Source organism: Pongo abelii, chromosome 1 (assembly GCF_028885655.2).
Source record: "Pongo abelii isolate AG06213 chromosome 1, NHGRI_mPonAbe1-v2.0_pri, whole genome shotgun sequence".
In the NCBI taxonomy this organism is placed as follows: domain Eukaryota; kingdom Metazoa; phylum Chordata; class Mammalia; order Primates; family Hominidae; genus Pongo; species Pongo abelii.
The window spans coordinates 212567316-212587660 of record NC_071985.2 but is presented as its reverse complement, the minus strand read 5'-3'; the positions used below and the strand labels follow the sequence as shown (position 1 = coordinate 212587660).

Genomic DNA, 20345 nt, shown 5'->3' with positions numbered 1-20345 from the left:
CAACCACGATTGGGGTAGAAATTATTATTTGCCTATTTTACAGATGAGGAAACTGAGGGTTTTAGAGATCAGTCACAGGCCCAAGGTCATATAAGTAGCAAGTGCTCAAGCCTGAGAATGATTTCAAAGCCCACATTCTTCCAACTTTGTGGAGGAAAGGGGAGGCTTATGGAAACAGAAGTACTTAAGTCAATCAAGCAGGAGGGAGACCTTAGAGTTAACATGAGATTGTGTAACTGAGTACAAACTCTCAGTAATGAGATTTCTATTGAGAAAGAAAAAAACAATCTGACTACAAAATGTAGAGACTATTGTTTCTGGGAGTAATATAACAATCTTTGAAAAAAGTCAGTTTTTATATGCTAATTTCAAAAGGAATCTACAGCAAAGAAGGAAATTTTTAAACACTCCTTGGCTGGCTGAGGTAGCTCCCGTAATCCCAGCACCTTGGGAGGCCGTAGCAGGCAGGTCGCTTGAGCTCAGGAGTTTGAGACCAGCCTATACAACATGGCAAAACCTCGCCTCTAGAAATACAAAAATTAGCTGGGCATGGTGGTTCATGCCTGTAGCTCCAGCTACTCAGGAGGCTGAAGTGAGAGGACTGCTTGAGCCTGGGATGTGGAGGCTGCAGTGAGCCATGATTGTGTCACTGCATCCCATCCTGGGTGATAGAACGAAACCCTGTCTCAAAATAGAAGAAAAAAGAAAAAAAAATCCTCAGTGTAAAGAAAAAAAAACCATTTTCTCTGAAAAAAATAGTGAGCCCTTTCTAACGTTACATAAATTTGGTTAAAAAAAAAAAACTCTGAAAACAGTGATATTTTAGATATCGGCAGGCTATGGATGAAATTGGAAATGTTACTGTTTGACTAGCCAAGAAAGAAAAAAGAAAGAGAGAGAGAGATGAAAGAAAGAACGAGAGAGCAAGAGAAACAAAGAAGGAGAGAGACAGAGAGAGAGAGAGGAAAGAGAGAAAGAAACAGAGAAAGAGAGAAAGAGAGAGAGTGAAAGGGAGAGAGAAAGGGAGAAAGGGAGAAACAGAGAAACAAAGAAAGAGAGTTAGTTTTCTGGTGAATAGTTGGTACTAAAAGGAAGATAACAGTAATCCCAGAGAGTTAGTTATAACCTCTGAAATGCACTTAAAATACTACAAGTTTTTCTTTTCATAAAGGTAACCTGAATACTTTCCAATTAAGACTATATTATACACCAGTTAGATATGTTGATGTTGTTATTCAAATTTCCACTAAGCAAAACAAAAACAAAAACCTGAGAGGAAATCAAGTCTGCATTCCTTGTCTGGAAATCTGGGCCTAAATATGACAAAATGCAGGGATCTCATAATCTAAAAATTTTAACATTATTTTTCACAAAATAATGGCAAATGCAATAATACTGTCTTCAGGAAGGACAGAACTATCATCATCGAAGTATGTGATACATTTTTTTAAAATCCTGGCACAGCTACAGAGAAAGTCTGCACAGAGGATATATTTTAAGGCCTCTTTGCATGGGAAGTATTCAATATGCTTAGCATAATTCTAACTAGCAAAAAGATTACACATTTGCAAAAGTGCAATGAAGTTTTGAATGGAAATACTCTGAGAATTATTTTCCACTAAGATTAAAAACATTCTGAATTTTGACTCAAAACTACTTTATCATTGAAGGTAGCAAGTCGACTTCCACATTTGGTCTACAGTCTGTAATTCTGCAAGGTAAATGGCTTTACTATTTAAAGAATTCGCTTGAAGCATGCAGGAGTTCTCCTTTAACTCAAAATGTTGCTGAAAGAAGTTCTTGACAGTGCAATTTTTTGAAGTATGCCAGATTAGGGATCACTAACTATCTTTTGGTTTAAAACTATCTTATATAACAAATACAGTATAGGACCTGTCTGTTCAGGAGTATCAGGCTTCTCAATACTCAGGGGGAGAGTGAAATTTCTATATTAAAAACACATTATCATAATCTTTGTTTGATGTAAAAATCAATGAAATCATATATTAGAAGTACATCTTTCAGAAAGTTTATAAATGTGATTAACTAACTTGCAGTCTACCCAAAAACCTTTAATATTAAATATATCTATTTTATGGGATATTCCTAAATATTTTTTAAAGGATAATTTTTAGTCCGGGCATGGTGCCTCAGGCCTGTAATCCCAGCACTTTGGGAGGCTGAGGCAGGCGGATCATTTGAGGTCAGGAATTCAAGACCAGCCTGGCCAACATGGTAAAACCCCATCTATATTAAAAATACAAAAATTAGCTGGGCATGGTGATGCATGCCTGTAATCCCAGCTACTTGGGCGGCTGAGGCAGGAGAATAGCTTGAGCCCAGGAGGAGGTTGCAGTGAGTCAAGAATCTGTCTCAAAAAAAAAAAAAAAAAGAGAGAATAATTTTTAGAAAATCTGTATACTAACTGTAGAGCTATAGAATAAACAAATGGTTTGGAGGAATAAATAATTCAAGAAAGTAAGAAGGTAAATGGCTTCCATATTGATATCCAATCATTTTTAGAAATCCGAAACATAAAGCAGGGTCAGAGTTACCTGCTTCCCCGAACTATGTTTAGAATTATCTCTCAATTTTAGCAAAGGTCAAGTTAAAATCCAACTAGGGAGGAAAGAAAGACTATGATATCCCACTTTCTGGTATGAGATTTCCCTTAAGTTTTCTATTATATTCCCAAAGGCACAGTATTTATTTCAACAAACATTTGGCACCTTCATGTTCAAGTTCAATAGGAGCAGAGACCTTAGTGTACTATTCCTTAATATAGCATTAATGACTATAATTTACTAAGCACTTTTCATGTGATAGGCATGTTCCCACAGTAATCCTGTCAAGCACATAGGTCTTTATTCCATTCTATCAGTGAAGAAACTGAGACACACAAGGTCAGTGTCTCAATCAAGACCAAATAACTAGTGCATGATGGAGCTGGGATTGGAACTTGGCTCCATCTCCAACTGTGGCTATAGAAGCCCAATCTTGTAAGAAGAAACGTTTTATCTTTTTTTCTTTTTTAAAATAGCAAGATACCTAGAGACATGCTGAATAAATAAGCTAAACTGTATTGTTCTTGTAAACTAATATATGCTAGAATTTCTCCCTCCACTTCCCACCTTGTTTTAAAGGGCAGTTTAAGTCAGCTAACCTTTAAACTGTATATGGATACTAACAGTGAGAGATTAAACAAATGTATGAAATAATTTTACCAATCATCCCTACTTTAGTTTCCTAGAGGCAGAATACTTTAATTTTCTGCCTCAAAGCTTTGTTTAAAGGTGGGTGTCTAAATAATCCTTGGATGCTGTACTCTTACTCTTGAATGCTGACAGCAATGTAATTAATAAAAAAGAGACTAAAGATAAGAGGGAGGAAAACAGTCATACACAAACCTTGCTTCTGGTCGCTAGCTGCAGTGACAGGGGTGCTGGCAGCAAGATGAGCGCTCTCCACAGTCCCATAAACCACAGGGCTGTGCTCGGGGACCTGGCTGGGCAGCTGCTGGGATTTGAAGTACAAAAAAGGGTGATAATGAGCGTGCGAACATAAAAACTAGCAACATGGAACCCAAGCAAGTAGGGAAGACAGTAGAGCACGGGAGACCACAAAATTAAAAAAGGTAAGCAAGGAAAATATATAGTCCAATTTAATAAATTCAAAAGTACATGGGAAGACAGGGAAGATAAAGAAAGAGGCAGCAGAAAAAGAGGAAGGAAAAGAAATGATTACTATTAACCACAGCAAGAGAAGACAGCACAACAATCATTAGCACAATTTATTCCCCAGTGTTCCTTCTAAGGACAAGCGGACTTGTCAACCTAACAATAGATGTCACATCTGAGAAGGAATTTCATACCCTCCCAAAGACCAAGAAGGATTTGGTCAACTTCATGTATAAATTACCTAGCAAAGCAGGACAAACAGAAAATGTAATGAGGCTGAAAAGCGGTTACAGATTCAAGAAAACAATATTGAAAAATGATTCCTGCTACTTATCCATGTAATCATACAGGTGAAATGCAACTTTGAAAGTATATAATAAAGCAATTTTACCATAAAATGTCTACAGGTTCTGGGTCAAGTATGGTATTTTCAGAATCAGAAATCTTGACTAAAATATTGGGTTTTTCAGAGATATAAGGAAACTCTCATTTTCACTCAGACATTGTATTAGAATGAAAAATGGCCATCAAAATCCAAGCAGGGTAGGTTGAGAAAAATCACAGCTATTGCTCAACTTAGAGGGAACAGAATTACACAAGAGAGGACATAAGCATTCATTCTACATCACATTCCAGGCAGGTATTCATTCAGGATTTGAGGGTTACACAAGCCACAAAACAAAGCAGTGTCTCTCCTCGGAGATCTAAGGTCAATTTTTTTGTTATCTATAATATCCTACAATGAATTCTATCAGTGCTATCAGAGTAGAGCTCCCTGCACAATTCTATTTTTCTTTTTACTTTTTTTTTTTTCCTGGGGAGTAGGGATGGGGAGATTAAGATGTGGGTGAGTGTGGGCAAATAGAGACACTTGAAAAGTGAGAGTTGATAAAAAATATTTTCAAGTCAGTAAGTGTCACTTAAAATGGGAATATAAAATGAAAGGCACACATACAATTTAGGATGATAGATATCATTTAAGTAACAATGCTTTTCAGAATGTACAACATGAAATTTATATTTGACTATATAAGGCTTATATAGAATAATAGACAGAAATAGGGAAAATGCTATCATTTCACCTATTCATTAGACCAAGAAAATGTTCATATTCCACAATTACTTCTAAATGAAGACTACTAAAATCATATTTCTATATAAAAAAATGGAGAGTTACTGTTTTCACAGGGACAAATAAAGAAAACAGCACTGCTGTAATTACTCTGAATCCTTAGTTTCACTGGGAAAAAAATGCCCTAATGAAATTCAATAGAAAGGTTCACAGCTAAAAATAAAAATACCGATTTTTCAGTTCTATAGGCTGAAAAGAGATCTGGAACAAAGGAAACACTCCATGTTATTTAGCATTCATTAAGCAGTTATCCACATTTCCCAGGAAGAAAAGATTTGTAAATTGTATAATTTACCTAAAAGGAAAAAAATATTAACTACTCCAATTGCCTGGAAAATTAATAACCAAATAAAAACGGGGGGTGGGGGGACAGGGTAAGTGCTAAAAGTAGGTAGGTCACAAAAATGACATTCATAGAAAAAGTAAGATGTTTAAGACAGTAAAAGGCTACTAGAATCAATGATTTTTCCATCTAAAATACCTTCAATCATATAAAAGATGGACATTTTAAAATAACAAAGTCCTAGAAAGAATCTATGTTAAAGAGTCGTAAGAAAGGAGTGAGATAATATGTTTGTTAAGTTACAATTCGAAATCCAAGTATCCAGTACATAGGTATATATCCACAAAATGCTGGGAAAGTACTTCTCAGTTCTCACAGCTGTGAAATGTAGAACTAAAGATCCTACAGTCTCCTTCAACTTTATCATTTCATAAGCCTCCAACAGTACTAATAAAATCATAACATATTAACATATAATTCAATACTTTTTATATATTTTTTTGAGATGGAGTCTTGCTCTGTCACCAGGCAGGAGTGCAGTGGCGCAACCTTGGCTTACTGAAACCTCCGCCTCCCGGGTTCAAGTGATTCCCCTGCCTCAGCTTCCTGAGTAGCTGGGGCTACAGGTGTGCGCCACCACACCCAAACTAATTTTTTGTATTTTAGTAGAGACAGGGTTTCACCATGTTAGCCAGAGTGGTCTTGATCTCCTGACCTCGTGATCCACGTACCTTGGCATCCCAAAGTGCTGGGATGACAGGCGTAAGCCACTGCGCCCGGCCAGAATTCAATACTTTAATCTTGTTCAGAAGTAGTTTTAATTTAGGATAATCTTCTCAAATTGTAGTTTAACCTCAAATTTCATCTCTTCTCTCCTAAAGAAGTAACTCAACCAGGCCAGGTGCTGTGGTTCACGCCTGTAATCCCAGCACTCTGGGAGGCCAAGGCAGACAGATCACCGGAGGTCAAGAGTTCAAGACCAGCCTGGCCAACATCATGAAACCCTGTCTCTACCAAAAATACAAAAATTAGCCAGGAGTGGTGGCAGGTGCCTGTAATTCCAGCTACTCGGGAGGCTGAGGCAGGAGAATTGCTTGAACCCAGGAGGTGGAGGTTGCAGTGAGCCGAGGTCGCGCCACTGCACTCCAGCTTAGGCAACAAGAGCAAGGCTCCGTCTCAAAAACAAACAAACAGTCTATTACTAAGGAGTTCCTTATCTTCCCAAAGCACAAATAATCATGAACTATTTTACTAATCAATAAGTCAGAAAAATCAGGAAACATACCAAGTACTGTGACACAAAACATCACATCCAATGCTGTATGCATTTTGATACATATAAAGAAATTAAGCTAGACGGTTAAGAATATAAGGAATTTCAAAGCCACTGCATTTTAGTCACATTCACTATTGGTGGGAATGAAAACTTATAAAATCATTCTGGAAAGGCAATCACTATAAAAATATAAAATAACTCAATAAAGATGCTAAGGAAGTCAGAGTTAAAAGGTCAGGGTCATTTAGCAAGTCTTCACACACTGTTGCAACAGCTCATAAATTATGTAAATGGTAAACTCCCCTGTCAAATTTTTCAAAATCAAGGTTCTGATTGGTACAAGGAAAAAAAATAAAGTGTTTCTCACTTATAAACTAGAGTGAAAAGAGTTTAAGGGAGGGCAAGATATTAGATTCCTGACAGTGTTTGAGAAAATTTTTTTATAAATTCTCCTTTAGAACCTACTCAAAGATTTATATACTAAATTTAAAGTACTGACCTCAGGAGATCATGGTAAGCTCAGGCCCACATACTGGAGGAATTTGTTTTTTAAAAACATAATGTTTACCTATTAAGTAAACAGGCAACCGAATCTAAAATTGTTCTTAAATACTTCTTTGTACAATTCAAAATTCATTATTCTATATTACACAGGCACATTGTTTTGCCCAGAAATGGGGTCACCTTCTTTTGTCTTCTATTTTAGTCACATAAATGACAGAAAACTTAAGTACAGAGGTGGTTATAGACAAGGGTCAACAACTATGTTCCTGGGGCCATATACCTGATTTTGTACCGCCCACAAGGTAAGTTTCTACAATTTCAAATGTTGGCGGGGTGGTGGGGAAAACAAGAGACAAACAGTATTTCTTGACACGTGAAAATTATATAAAATTCAAATTTTGGTGCCCATAAATAACATGTTATTGGAAGACACACACCCATCCATCTATATATTTTCTATAACTGCTTTTGTGCCGCAATGGCAGAATTGAAGAGTGCTAAAAGAGACAATATGGCTGCAAAGTCTAAAATATTTACTATCTGGCCCACTAGAGAAAATATTTGCAGACCTCTATTGTAATTCATTTAGAGAAAGCCAGAGACTTCAAATAGTTACATAAATATAAGCAAAAAGTTGATTTACTGTCATCATAAGAATCCCATTCAATGACTTTAAAATAATCCTGTATAAATATCTCATGTATTTAACATATATAAAATCTGTGGATAAACAAGTATAACCTCCACTGAGAAACACTATGAAGGCTAAGAAGCAAAACAAAGGCTGGGCACAGTGGCTCACGCCTCTAATCCCAGCACTTTGGGAGGCCGAGGCGGGTGGATCACGACGTTAAGAGTTCAAGACCAGCCTGGCCAAGATGGTGAAACCCCATCTCCACTAAAAATACAAAAATTAGCTGGACGCGGTGGCAGGCACCTATAATCTCAGCTACTTGGGAGGCTGAGGCAGGAGAATTGCTTGAACTCGGGGGGTGGAGGTTGCAGGGAGCCGAGATCGCACCACTGCATTCCAGCCTGAGCGAGTCAGACCCCGTCTCAAAAAAAAAAAAAAAAAAGGAGCAAAATAATAATATACTTAATGATGCCAGGAAAAAGTACCAAAACATGCTTCTTTCTTACGTAGGAATTTCTCCCATTCTTTCATTAGAACGGTGTGTGTCAATATGTGCGTATTTCCTCCTGATGTTTAACTTGTACAAAACACTATGAACCTACTCATGGCTAAGACAAAATTCCTGGGTTCACAGATCTTATATTCTATCAAAGGAAACATATGGTATAAACCACAAAATTAATCATTTAATCACTATAGGTATAAATGCTTTACTGGGAAAGTTAAGAGTACAAAGATGACCCATAATCTGGGGTTCTGACTTTGTGACATGTGTGAGGAAGATATTCTGAGTAAGCAACATTCAGGTTGAGTTTCAAAAAATCAATGTGAATGTTGGCATGTAGGAGGACGGGCAGTTAGACACATCTCATGCAGAGAGAACACATGTATGAAGACTCTAAAAGGAAGAGTATTCCATGATCAACTACCTTAAGTAAAAGGTAAGAGGGATGCAGAAAGAATAGGGGAATCTGGTGTGAAATGAGGCAGGCAGGAGGCAGGCAGGAGTCAGGCAGACAGACAGACAGGCCTTACAGGCCAGACCAAGGGTTTTGGTCTTTATCCCCATAGCAAAGGGAAGCCAGGGCCAGGTTTTAAGCAGCAATATGATATAATCAGATTTATGTTTTATTTTTTAGGTTTTTTGTTTTTTTGAGACAGGATCTCACTCTGTCACCTCGGCTGGAGTGCAGTGGCGCAATCACAGCTCACTGCAGCCTCAACCTCTTGAGTTCAAGTGTTCCTCCCACCTCAGCCTCCTAAGCAGCTAGGACCACAGGTGTGTACCAACATACCCAGCTATTTTTTCTTCTATTTTTTGTAGAGATGGGGTCCCAGTATTTTACCTGGGCTAGTCTTGAACTCCTGGGCTCAAGTAATCCTCCCGCCTCAGCCTCCTAAAATTACAGGAGATTACAGGCATGAGCCATCACACCTGGCTGATTATTTTATAAAGATAATTCTGACCACTGCGTGGAGAATGAACTAGAGCAAGGAAACAGCAGTTAGAAGAATGCAATTTTCAAGGTTACTTCAGTAGTCCAAGGGAAATAATTTTGGTGGTAATAATGGGCGGCAGTGACTGAATTTTACTTAAATGTAGGGGGCAAACTGACTGGACTTGATTAGGTAACTGACAAGACATGGTAGAGAGGGTATCTATGAGGAGAGAGGCGTAAAAAGAAAAACATTAGGTTTCTGGTTTCTGAGATAGAGGCCAGTCTGAGAAAGGGAACACTGGAGGAGACATAAGGTTTGGAAGACATGGGTTTGATTAGAGGAAAACCATGAACTCCAGTTTTGAGGTTGTGAAATAACTGAGTACAGAGATCAAGTCAAAAATTGGGTATCTAACCTGAAGCTCTGAAGAGTTCTCATAATATAATAATATATGACATGCCATAACAAGCACCTCCTTTAATACGAAGGCAATAAAAATAAATAAATAATGACCACAGCAATAATATAATGGTAACAATAATTCCACTGAATTCTAATGCAGGAATTACAGGATGTAAGGACTACAATAGGCATCAATCACATAGATCAGTTCTTTCTATACTAATTCTTTCTATACTAATATGGTTTGACTGTGTCCCCACCCAAATCTCATCTTGTAGTTCCCATAATCCCCATACACACCTCAAAAATTCTATGAATATGGACTTTTGTATGTTTCTGTAGGGACAGTTAGTCAATAGTGAAGAGACACTGGAAGTATTTTGTGGGGAAACGGTGTGATATGATTTATGTTTTAAAAAGATCACTCACTTGGGCTGTTGTGTACAGAATCAACAGAGGAGAGGCAAGACAGAAGCAGAGAGATGAGTGAGAAAGTTCCTGTTGTCTAGGGAGAGCAAAGTGGCTTAGGCTACAGTAACAGCAGTGAAGGTGGTGGGAATGAGTCAAATGGGACTTGCTGATGTAATGACTGTGGAAAGTGAAATTAAGAGGATTTAAAGGTGACTCCTAGGCTTAGAACCTCAGCAACTTAGGTAGACTACAGTATAATTTACAAAAAACAAAAACAAAAACAAGGAGAGCACATTAAACACCTGTTGAAATAGTTTATTTTATTGAATTTTTTTGAGACAGGGTCTCGCTCTGCCACTCACGCTGAAGTGCAGTAGCATGACGACAGCTCACTGTAGCCTCAAACTCCCAGGCTCAAGCAATCCTCCTGCCTCAGAGACAGGGTATCGATATGTTGCCAGGGCTAGTGTTGAACTGCTGGGCTCAAACAATCCCCCCAGCTTGGCCTCCCAAAGTACTGGGATTACAGACATGAGCCACCACGCCTAGCCCTGAAATAATTTATAACAAAGGGGTCACAAACTCAAATCCCTTCAGAAACCTTAATATGTGATGCAAAAGGGAGTAAATAATAACAGAACAATTTAACAAACTAGAGGGTGTATGCTTGGGCTAACAGCATTGAGATTGATGAAATATTGTTTTTTCTTTAAACCCTGACCTGACAAGACAATACACATCTGCAACAGAGAACATCCTTGAAAGCAATGAAAGGTTGCCAAGGTCAGAAATGATGAGAGGAAACCCGGACACTCAAAATAAAAGCTTGAAGGCAGACTTAAGAGGGCTTAAGAAAATGATTTTTAAAGTTCTTGGGGGCAAAAGGAACCCTCAAAACTATACAGATACATGGAAATTAAATAATCTGTTTCTACATGGCATCTGGGTTAATAATGAAATCAAGATGGAAAAATTATCTGAATCAAATGATAATAATGACACAAGTCATCAAAACCTCTGGAGTACAGCAAAAGAAGTGCCAAGAGCAAAGTTTACAGCACTAAATGCCTACATCAAAAAGTCTGAAAGAGCGCAAACTGACAACCTAATGTCATACCTCAAGGAATTCGAAAAACAAGAACAAGCACAAACTAAACAAGACTCTGTCTCAAAAAAAAAAAAAAAGAAATAACAAAAATTGCAGCAAAACTAAATGAAATTCAAACAAACAAAAAAAAGGATTGCAAAAGATCAATGAAACAAAACATTGGTTCTCTGAAAAAATAGACTATTTACTAGAATAACCAAGAAAAGAGAGAAGATCCAAATAAGCTCAATTAGAAATGAAACTGGAGACATTACAACAAACACCAGAGAAATAAAAAACATCACTAGAGACTACTATGAACAACTTTATGCATACAAACTATAAAACCTAAAGGAAATGGATAAATTCCTGGAAACATACCACCCTCCTACATTAAATCAGGAGGAAAGAGAAACCCTGAACAGACCAATAACAAGCAGCAAGACTGAATCACTAATTTTAAAATTTCCAACACACAAAAAAAGCCTGGGACCAGATGGATTCATGGCTAAATTCTACCAGACATTCAAAGAAGAACTGGTACCAATCCTACTGAAACTATTCCAAGTGACTGGGAAAGAGAGAATCCTCCCTAAATCATTCTATGAAGCCAGTATCACCCTGATACCTAAACCAGGAAAGAACACACAAAAAAAGAAAACTACAGACCAATTTCCATGATGAACACAGATATAAAAACTGTCAACAAAATACTAGCTAACCAAATGCAACAGCACATCAAAAAGATAATTTATCATGATCAAGTGGGTTTTATTTCAAGGATGCAGAGATGGTTTAACATATGTAAGTCAATAAATGTGATACATCATATAAAAAGAATTATAAACAAAAACCATATGACCATCTCAATAGATGCTGAAAAAGCATTCAACAAAATCCAGCATCCCTTTATGATAAAATCCTCAACCAAGGAGGCATAAAAGAGACTTACCTCAAAATAGTAAAATCCATATATGACAAACCCACAGCCAATATCATACTGAATGTGAAAAAGTTGAAAGCATTCTCCCTGACAACAGGAACAAGACAAGGATGCCTACCTTTCACCACCTCTATTCAACATAGTTTTGGAAGTCCTAGCTAGAGCAATTAGGTAAGAGAAAGAAATAAAGGGCATCCAAATTGGAAAAGAGGAAGTCAAACTATCGCTGTTTGCAGATGATATAATTGTATACCTAGAAAACCCTAGAGACTCCTCCAAAAGACTCCTAGATTTGATAAATGAGTTCAGTAAAGCCCCAGGTTACAAAATCAATGTACACAAATCAGTAGCACTGCTATACACCAACAACGACCAAGCTGAGAATTAAATCAAGAATTCAATACCTTTTACCACAGCTGCAAAAATAAAATGAAATACCTAGGAATATACTTAACCAAGGAGGTGAAAGATCTCTACAAGGAGAAATACAAAACGCTGCTGAAAGAAATCACAGATGACACAAACAAATGGAAATGCATCCCATAATCACAGACTGGAAGAATCAATGTTGTGAAAATGGCCATACTACTAAAAGCAATCTACAGATTCAATGTAATTCTCATCAAAATACCAACATGTTTCACAGAATCAGAAAAAAAAATCCTAAAATTCATATGGAACCAAAAAAGGGCCCAAGTAGCCAAAGCAATCCTAGGCAAAAAGGAGAAATCTGGGGGCATCACAATTACTTCAAATCATACAAGGTTATAGTTAACAAAACAGCATGGTACTGGCATAAAAGTAGGCACATAACTAATGGAACAGAATACAGAACCCAGAAATAAAGCCAAGAAAGTACAGCCAACTGATCTTCAACAAAGCATACAAAAACGTAAATTGAGGAATAGACACCCTATTTAACAAATGGTGCTGGAAAAACTTGCAAACCTCATGTAAAAGAATGAAATGATCCCTATTTCTCACTTTATACAAAAATCAACTCAAGATAGATCAAAGACTTAAATATAAGACCTGAAACTGTAAAAATTCTAGAAGATAACACTGGAAAAACTCTTCTAGACATCAGCCCAGGCAAATAATTCATGACTAAGACCCCAAAGCAAATGCAACAAAAACGCAAATAAATAAATAGAACCTAACTAAACTAAAAACCTTTTGCACAGCAAAAGAAACAATAGAGTAAAAAGACAACCCATAGAGATGCAAACTACACATCTGATGAAGGAAATCTACAAGGAACTCAAACAAATCAGCAATAATAATAATAATAATAATAATCCCATCAAAAAGTGGGCAAAGGACATGAATAGACATTTCTCAAAAGAAGATACATAAATTGGCCTACAAACAACACGAAAGCATGCTTAACATCACTAATGATCAAGGAAATGCAAATTAAAACCACAAAGCGATACCATCTTACTGCTGCAAGAACAGCCATTATTAAAAAGTCAAAAAACAATAGATGCTGGCATGGATATGGGGAAAAGGGAATGCTTATACACTGCTGGTGGGAATGTAAAACTGGTGGGAATGCATAACCTCTATGGAAAACAGTACAAAGATTCCTTAAAGAGCTAAAAGTAGATCTATCATTTGATCCAGCAACCCCACTACTGGGTATCCACACAAAGGAAACGAAGTCATTATATGAAAAAGAGATTTGCAAACGTATGTTTATAGCAGTACAATTCACAATTGCAAAGATGTGTAACTAACCTAAGTGCATTTTGATATATAAGTGTATATATCAAAAATAAATTCTGGCTGGGCACGGTGGCTCATGCCTGTAATCCCAGCACTTTGGGAGGCTGAGATGGGCAGATTAACTGAGGTCAGGAGTTCAAAACCAGCCTGGCCAACATGGCGAAACCCTGTCTCTACCAAAAATACAAAAATTAGCCGGGCATGGTGGCAGGCACCTGTAATCCCAGCTACTCAGGAGGCTGAGACAGGAGAATCGCTTGAACCCAGGAGGTGGAGGTTGCAGTGAGCCGAGATCATGCCACTGAACTCTAGCCTGGGCAACAGAGACTCTGCCTCAAAAAAAAAAAAAAAAAAAAAAAAATTCAGCTGGTGCAGTGGCTCATAGCAGAAATCTGGGAGGCTGAGGCAGGATTATCGCTTGAGTTCGGGAGTTTGAGACCAGCCTGGGCAACATAGTGAGACCTCATCTTTACTGAAAATAAAAAACATTAGCCAGGCATGGTGGCATGTGCATGTAGTCCCAGCTACTCAGAAGGCTGAGGGGGAGGTGGGAGGATTGCTTGAGCCCAGGATGTCAAGGCTGCAGTGAGCTGGGACTGTGTCACAGCACTCCAGCCAGGGAAACAGACAAGACCCTGTCTCAAAAAAAAAATGAAACAGAAAATTTAACAATTCCATATGACAGAAGGCATGATTAATAAAGCTAAAACACAATCATCAAACAAGAAAAAAATTTTAACATATGTCAAATGATTTATTTAACATGTAAAGCCCTCTTATAAATCTGTCAGACAAAAATCATCACCCAAAAGAAAGGTGTACAACAGATAATTCATACACCCACAAATAACTGGTGAACATCAAAAACTTCTTAACTTCACAGAATACACAAAAATTAAACAGGATACTGTTTTTTATTCTGTCAGATAAGCAATGAGTAGGAACCTTTGATGGTCTGTGTGCATATTTCTTAAAAATAATTTTTATTGGCTGGGTGTGGTGGCTCACGCCTGTAATCCCAGCACTTTGGGAGGCCAAGGTGGGCAGATCATGAGGTCAGGAGATCAAGACCATCCTGGCCAACACGGTGAAACCCCGTCTCTACTAAAAATACAAAAATTAGGTGGGCATGGCGGTGCATGCCTGTAATCCCAGCTACTCGGGAGGCTGAGGCAGGAGAATCGCTTGAACCAGGGAGGCAGAGGTTGCAGTGAGCCAAGATTGCACAACTGCACTCCAGCCTGGTGACAGAGCAAGACTCCGTCTCAAAAATAATAATAATAATTTTTATTACTGCGTAACAGATGTACACAGTTTCAGTGTACACATAAAAATTTAACACATTCATATAATTCAAAGATAAATATTTGTCTTTTCTTTATGCTAGGAGCATTTGAATTCTCCTCTTCTAGCTACTTCAAAATGTACAATGGATTATTGTAAACTATAGTCACCCTACTGATCTACCAAACACTAGGTCTTATTTCCTCTATCAAACCATATACTGTATACAAATTCATTTTAAACTATGAAACAGCATAACAAAGCAAGGATCTCTGCTCATCATGATGAACAGAGAATAGGACACTTTTCAAATGTCCCATTTAAAAACTTTTGAGAGAATCCACCCCAGTTTAGATACCTATTTAAAGTCTACAAGGCTTTACATATTATTGAAAAGAACCATTTAAGTCAAGGGAGGTTACTAATGATAAGTTATTTCATTAAAGATAAAGAACAATATAATTTAATTTAGTAACCACTATTTTTATTGTAGTCACCACTAAAACAAAAACCATATCCGTATGCTTTAAGGTACAGAATGCTATTAATTTATCAGCGCCTATGACTGAGATGACAAAATGAAATTTTAAAAGATTGGATTTGTTTACATTATACTAGGTATCACTTTCAAATTCTTCATGCAGGAATGTAACTATTTACTGCACATATCAACATATAACATGAATATCATAACCGAAGCTATAGACCCAATTCTAGGAAACTATTACTGCTAAACCATGAAATGAACTACAGTTGGCCCTTGAACAATTCAGGAGCTAGAGGAACTGACCCCACACAGTTGAAAATCTGTGTATAACTTTTGACTCCCCAAAAACTTAACTGGTAACAGCCTACTGTTGACTGAAATTACCGATAAAACATATTTTTTTCTCAGTATGTATGTTTTATATATTATATACTATATTCTTACAATAATGTAAGCTAGAAGAAAATGTGTTTAAGAAAACCATCAGGAAGAGAAAATACATTTCCAATACTATGCTGTATTTATCAGTATCATAAGTTTACATCATCTGTTTATAAAATAAATCATCTGTCTAAAATGGTGGTCAACCACAGCTGCAGATCTCAATCTATAGTAGATATCAAGCAATTCAACTTTTTCTTGTAATGTTAGCACTTTTCTCTGCTTCTTGGAAGTACTGCCAGCATCGCTGCTGGCACTCTCTATGGGTCCCATGGTGTTATTCAAGGTTTATGGCAATGCACCAAACACGATGAAAAAATATGCAACAACAAAGAGAGATTACTTTTTACTATGAGGCACAATTTACAGGAGAGATGAACTGCTCATCTGGAGATGATTAGTGTCACAGGGTATTTTAAGCAGATACTCTCAACACTTGAGCTTACTAAAATAGCAACAGGAGGTGGCTATAAAATTACATTAGTACAGTATGTACTACAGTTAATTTTATGAGGTTAGGATGTAATATTGCCTCTTTTAGGTTTTTTTTTTTTTTTTTTTGAGAGACAAGGTCTTGCTATGCTGCCCAGGCTGGTCTCATACTCCTGGGCTGAAGCAACCCTTCCACCTCAGTTTTCCAAAGTGCTGGGATTACAGGCGTGCACCACCATGTCCAGATTGCATATTTGTGTCTGTTGACACTTCTCTCAACTGCGAATGGCATCATATACGGTCTGTATTTGTGTATTTAAGTTTTGATAAATTTTAACTTTTATAATAGATTTGTATATATTTTATGGCACTAAATGAAAACACAGACTAGTATCTACATATATTTTATGTATTCATGACATACCTAAATTTTTCTTTTTTTGATAATTTTAGGCAATATGTCATCTGGGAGTTTTCAAGTTATCACAATGTCCAAAAAATTTTCCAATGTATTTACTGAAAAAAAATTATCATATAAATGAACCCATTTTGTTCAAGGGTCAACTGTAATTAAAAAATGGTCATGGAATTTAAGGTTTGCAGGTTATCAATTTCATAAGCAGCTCAACAAAAGACTGAATAACCTGCTGACTTCAGTAATTTTCCCAAATGGTAGGAGACATTGTATCTTTCCTAAGATATGCTATCAATCCATAATTTCCTACCCCAAAGCCCCATAGCATAGGACTCTCTACCATGTTACAACTGTGTTTCATTACAATAATAATTCTAGAAGCAGGGGGGAAAAAGAGTATATCAAGGAAGAAAGGTACATAATTCATTTTTAAAAATTAAGTGATCTTCGGCCGGGTATGGTGGCTCATGCCGGTAATCCCAGAGCTTTGGGAGGCTGAGGCAACCAGATCACTTGAGGTTAGGTGTTCGAGACCAGCCTGGGTCAACACAATGAAACCCTGTCTCTACTAAAAATACAAAAATTAGCTGGCGTGGTGGCACATGCCTGTAATTCCAGCTACTCAAGAGGCAAAGGTTGCAGTGAGCCGAGATTGTGCCACTGCACTTGCACTCTAGCCTGGGTGACAGAGTGAGTGAGACTCCATCTCAAATATTAAAAAAAAAAAAATTAAGTGATTTTTGATCCAGCACTCATCCTATTTGGAAGTAGACAATCTTGACATGGCATCATGTATTTATTTTTACCCTACAGGGTTTCAATGAAGACTATTAGGTATAATAGCTAGCATATTTCTAAATACAGGGATATTCCTTATGCCTTAATGTCATCATCAGGAGTTGATAGATTTGATACTGAGCGAGTAACAAAATTCTTCCTTCTTTCCCACTTTAATAGGTAAGAACTAAAAGGGAACTCTCAGATTATTTTGTACAATTCCTCATTTTACAGATGAAAAAATAGGGGTTTTAAGAACTTAATGTTCTGACCCAAGGTCATAAATCAAAGTAACACAGTGAAAACCAGCGGTAAGTGTTCTAGTGAGCCATGATACCCAGCCATGCACCTCCATCTATGCACTGTGATCCTCTGTATGGGAACATGTATATACACATATGCATATTTCCTAAATATGGGAGATATAAAATCTCTACTAGTTAACCTATAGAAAATTTTAAGACTTATGAAGAACAGTTTCAAATTCTGTCTACTTCTCATTAGGGTAAAAACAGCAGCAGCAAAAATTTGTTTCTCCTCTCCATTCTCCTCACAGAAACCCAATGCAGTTTCCCTCAATTAACTCATAGCTTGTGTCACAAATTTAATATAATTGCACCCTCAGCATCCACTTTTAGGCCTGGCATATGTTTCTGAAACCCTTTCACCTTTGGCCTAGTTCAAATATTTCCTTCCTGTGTAGTTGCTTGTGAAAGAGGCGGTTTGTTCCTCGTCTCACTGACCCAAAACACAACATATCCCATAGCTGCTGACCATGATAAAACCTAATGGTTAACACCAGAGTCATGTAAGTAAGTTCACCCTTTGAAAGTGTTTTCTTCAAACTAGCAAATCCGTAACTCCAGTGGGGAAGCCTAAGGGAGGACATGGACCTTAATAAAGGGACAGTCCCACAAGTCTTCTTTCTCTCTCTCTCCACCTGCTGGGTGAGTTCCCTGCTGTCTTCAGAGCTCCCCTATCAGCCTCCCATCAGCACTGCTAACTTCTCTGGGATTAGGAAGTAGTAAATTTTTTTCTGTTTCATGCATTTTGGTTTCACTTCCTCTTTATGTCTCACCTGACAAACACACCCAAAAGTAACTTTTCCCTGGTCAGGGCTCTCTTAGAGAGTGGCTATCCTGGTTTATGGCCACTCTTGACAGAGGACCTCAAGACCAAATTAGATAAAAATCACAATGGCTTGACCGCTTGCCAAAAGCAAACTCATTATACCCCGCTCTTTAAACTTCCCCATGTATACTCAACATTATGTTTCACTACAAAAGAGGTATTTTTAAACATGAAGAGGCATCCCTGACTCTCTCTCTCCCTTACATCTGGAGAAAACTTGCATCCCCATTTACATGTGCAGTACTGATTACGCCTGCTGTGCTGGCATTAACAATAGCATCGCCATTCATTTCCACAGTCACCCCAGTTTAGATGGTAAATTATATGGTCATCCTTTTTAGAGTCCTTATCTAGTTAGTAACTAATTGCTAAACATCTCTCCAACTGGCTTCCTCTCCTTCAATGAATTTCTCACCTGAAATATGATAACAATAGCCTCCCTTCATCTAATTTCCCATTTTTGCACATGCTGCTCCTCTGCCTCAATACCCCTTTCCCTTTCATTTTATGAATACCCATGAAAGTTAGATCAAATGGCGTCTCTGTGGTATAGCCTTCCCACATTCTTCCAGTCATTCTCTGTGCCTCCTGAAATAATAGTAATTGTAATTTTAATAATAGATATTTGCTGAATATTCATTGCGCACCAGGCACTGAACTTAAACAATTTTTAAGTATTTTGTCTCATTTAATCCTCTCTGTGTGATAGGTTTTACTTTTTAAATGTAGAAAGTAATGCCCTGGGATAAAGTAATTGGGCTAAAGTTACAAAGCTAAGCAGTGGAACTGACACATGAAACCCAGTTATGTCTGATTCCAAGTCAAAGTTTTAAACCTCTTCCCTGTTCTATTTTACATGTACCACCACCATTAATGGGTCTCTGATATCTCTGCTACAATTCTGCCCCACTTGGTTAACTCTTCACCAGTCAGATCTTAGTAACAGGTCTTCTGTTTCCCTTTACAGAGACTGGGACTTCCCTCGGTGATAGGGAAAGGCTTGGCTATCCACAGCATAAGCAATTATGTCTAACTCAAAGCAGGTACTTTAAGGCCAGTACTACAGTATTTACTGTTGAATCCTAAATTCTGATGCAGAGGGCTGTCTCATCTGTAGTCTTCTAACCAGACATGATTCTGTATCTATCTGGATTGATGTCAAAATTGAAAACTAGTAAAACTGAAGTTAAATCTAATGAGTTTTCTTTGGCTGGAAGAGTGCTATTTTGTTAAGCAAATTAGTTGCCAATATTTATAACTTGCAGCTTTTTTACACATAACTAAAGATTTCTAGCTTCTTTTGAAACAATGGGTCATTTTTTTTTTTTTTTTTTTTTTTTGAGACAGAGTCTCTCTCTGTTGCCCAGGCTGGAATGCAGTGGTGCTCTCGGCTCACTGCAACCTCTGCCTCCCGGGTTCAAGTGATTCTCCTGCCTCAGCCTCCCGAGTAGCTGGGATTACAGGTGCCTGCCACCACGCCTGGCTAGTTTTTTTGTATTTTTAGCAGAGAAAAGGTTTCACCATGTTGGCTAGGGCGGTTTCGAACTTCTGACCTCAAGTGATCTGCCCGCCTCAGCCTCCCAAAGTGCTAGGATTACAGGTGTGAGCCACTGCATCCTTTCTATGATGCTCCAGAAAATGAGGTCAAATGTCAGTTGTCATCATTATGCTTGTGCTGCTGTTCTTAGGAGGAAAATGAAATATCTCTAGTACACATGTCTCTGTTAAAAAGCTATTCATTCATTCCATGAATTTCATGCATTTGGATTTAAAAGCATGAAATTCACCTAATAAACTTATGCTTTATAACTGATGTCACACTTCTCAAAAAGAACTACCAACATTTCAACTATTGATTGAT

At 37.6% G+C, this 20345-nt stretch overlaps 2 protein-coding genes across 40 annotated transcripts in view; one reads left to right on the top strand and one right to left on the bottom strand.

The window, feature by feature from the left end:
• The window catches only part of LOC134760664 (putative uncharacterized protein encoded by LINC00269), a 54174-nt gene extending 42864 nt beyond the window's left edge, over positions 1-11310 (top strand). Inside the window, exons 8-10 of the transcript XR_010138527.1 lie at positions 7075-7174; positions 8646-8785; positions 10489-11310. The gene's annotated coding sequence lies outside the window, so the exon portion shown is untranslated. The remainder of the gene's footprint in view (positions 1-7074; positions 7175-8645; positions 8786-10488) is intronic.
• EIF4G3 (eukaryotic translation initiation factor 4 gamma 3) overlaps positions 1-20345 on the bottom strand; it is a 366672-nt gene that overhangs the window by 135918 nt on the left and 210409 nt on the right. For 27 of the 39 annotated variants that reach the window (XR_010138524.1, XR_010138525.1, XM_063719739.1 and 24 more), the window contains one exon: positions 3408-3516. Coding sequence is in view for 37 of the 39 variants with exons in the window: in XM_063719739.1 (XP_063575809.1) it covers positions 3408-3516 (109 nt within the window). In the remaining 2 variants the exon portion in view is untranslated. The remainder of the gene's footprint in view (positions 1-3407; positions 3517-20345) is intronic. The other 12 variants (XM_063719653.1, XM_063719670.1, XM_063719714.1 and 9 more) reach the window with 1 other exon arrangement.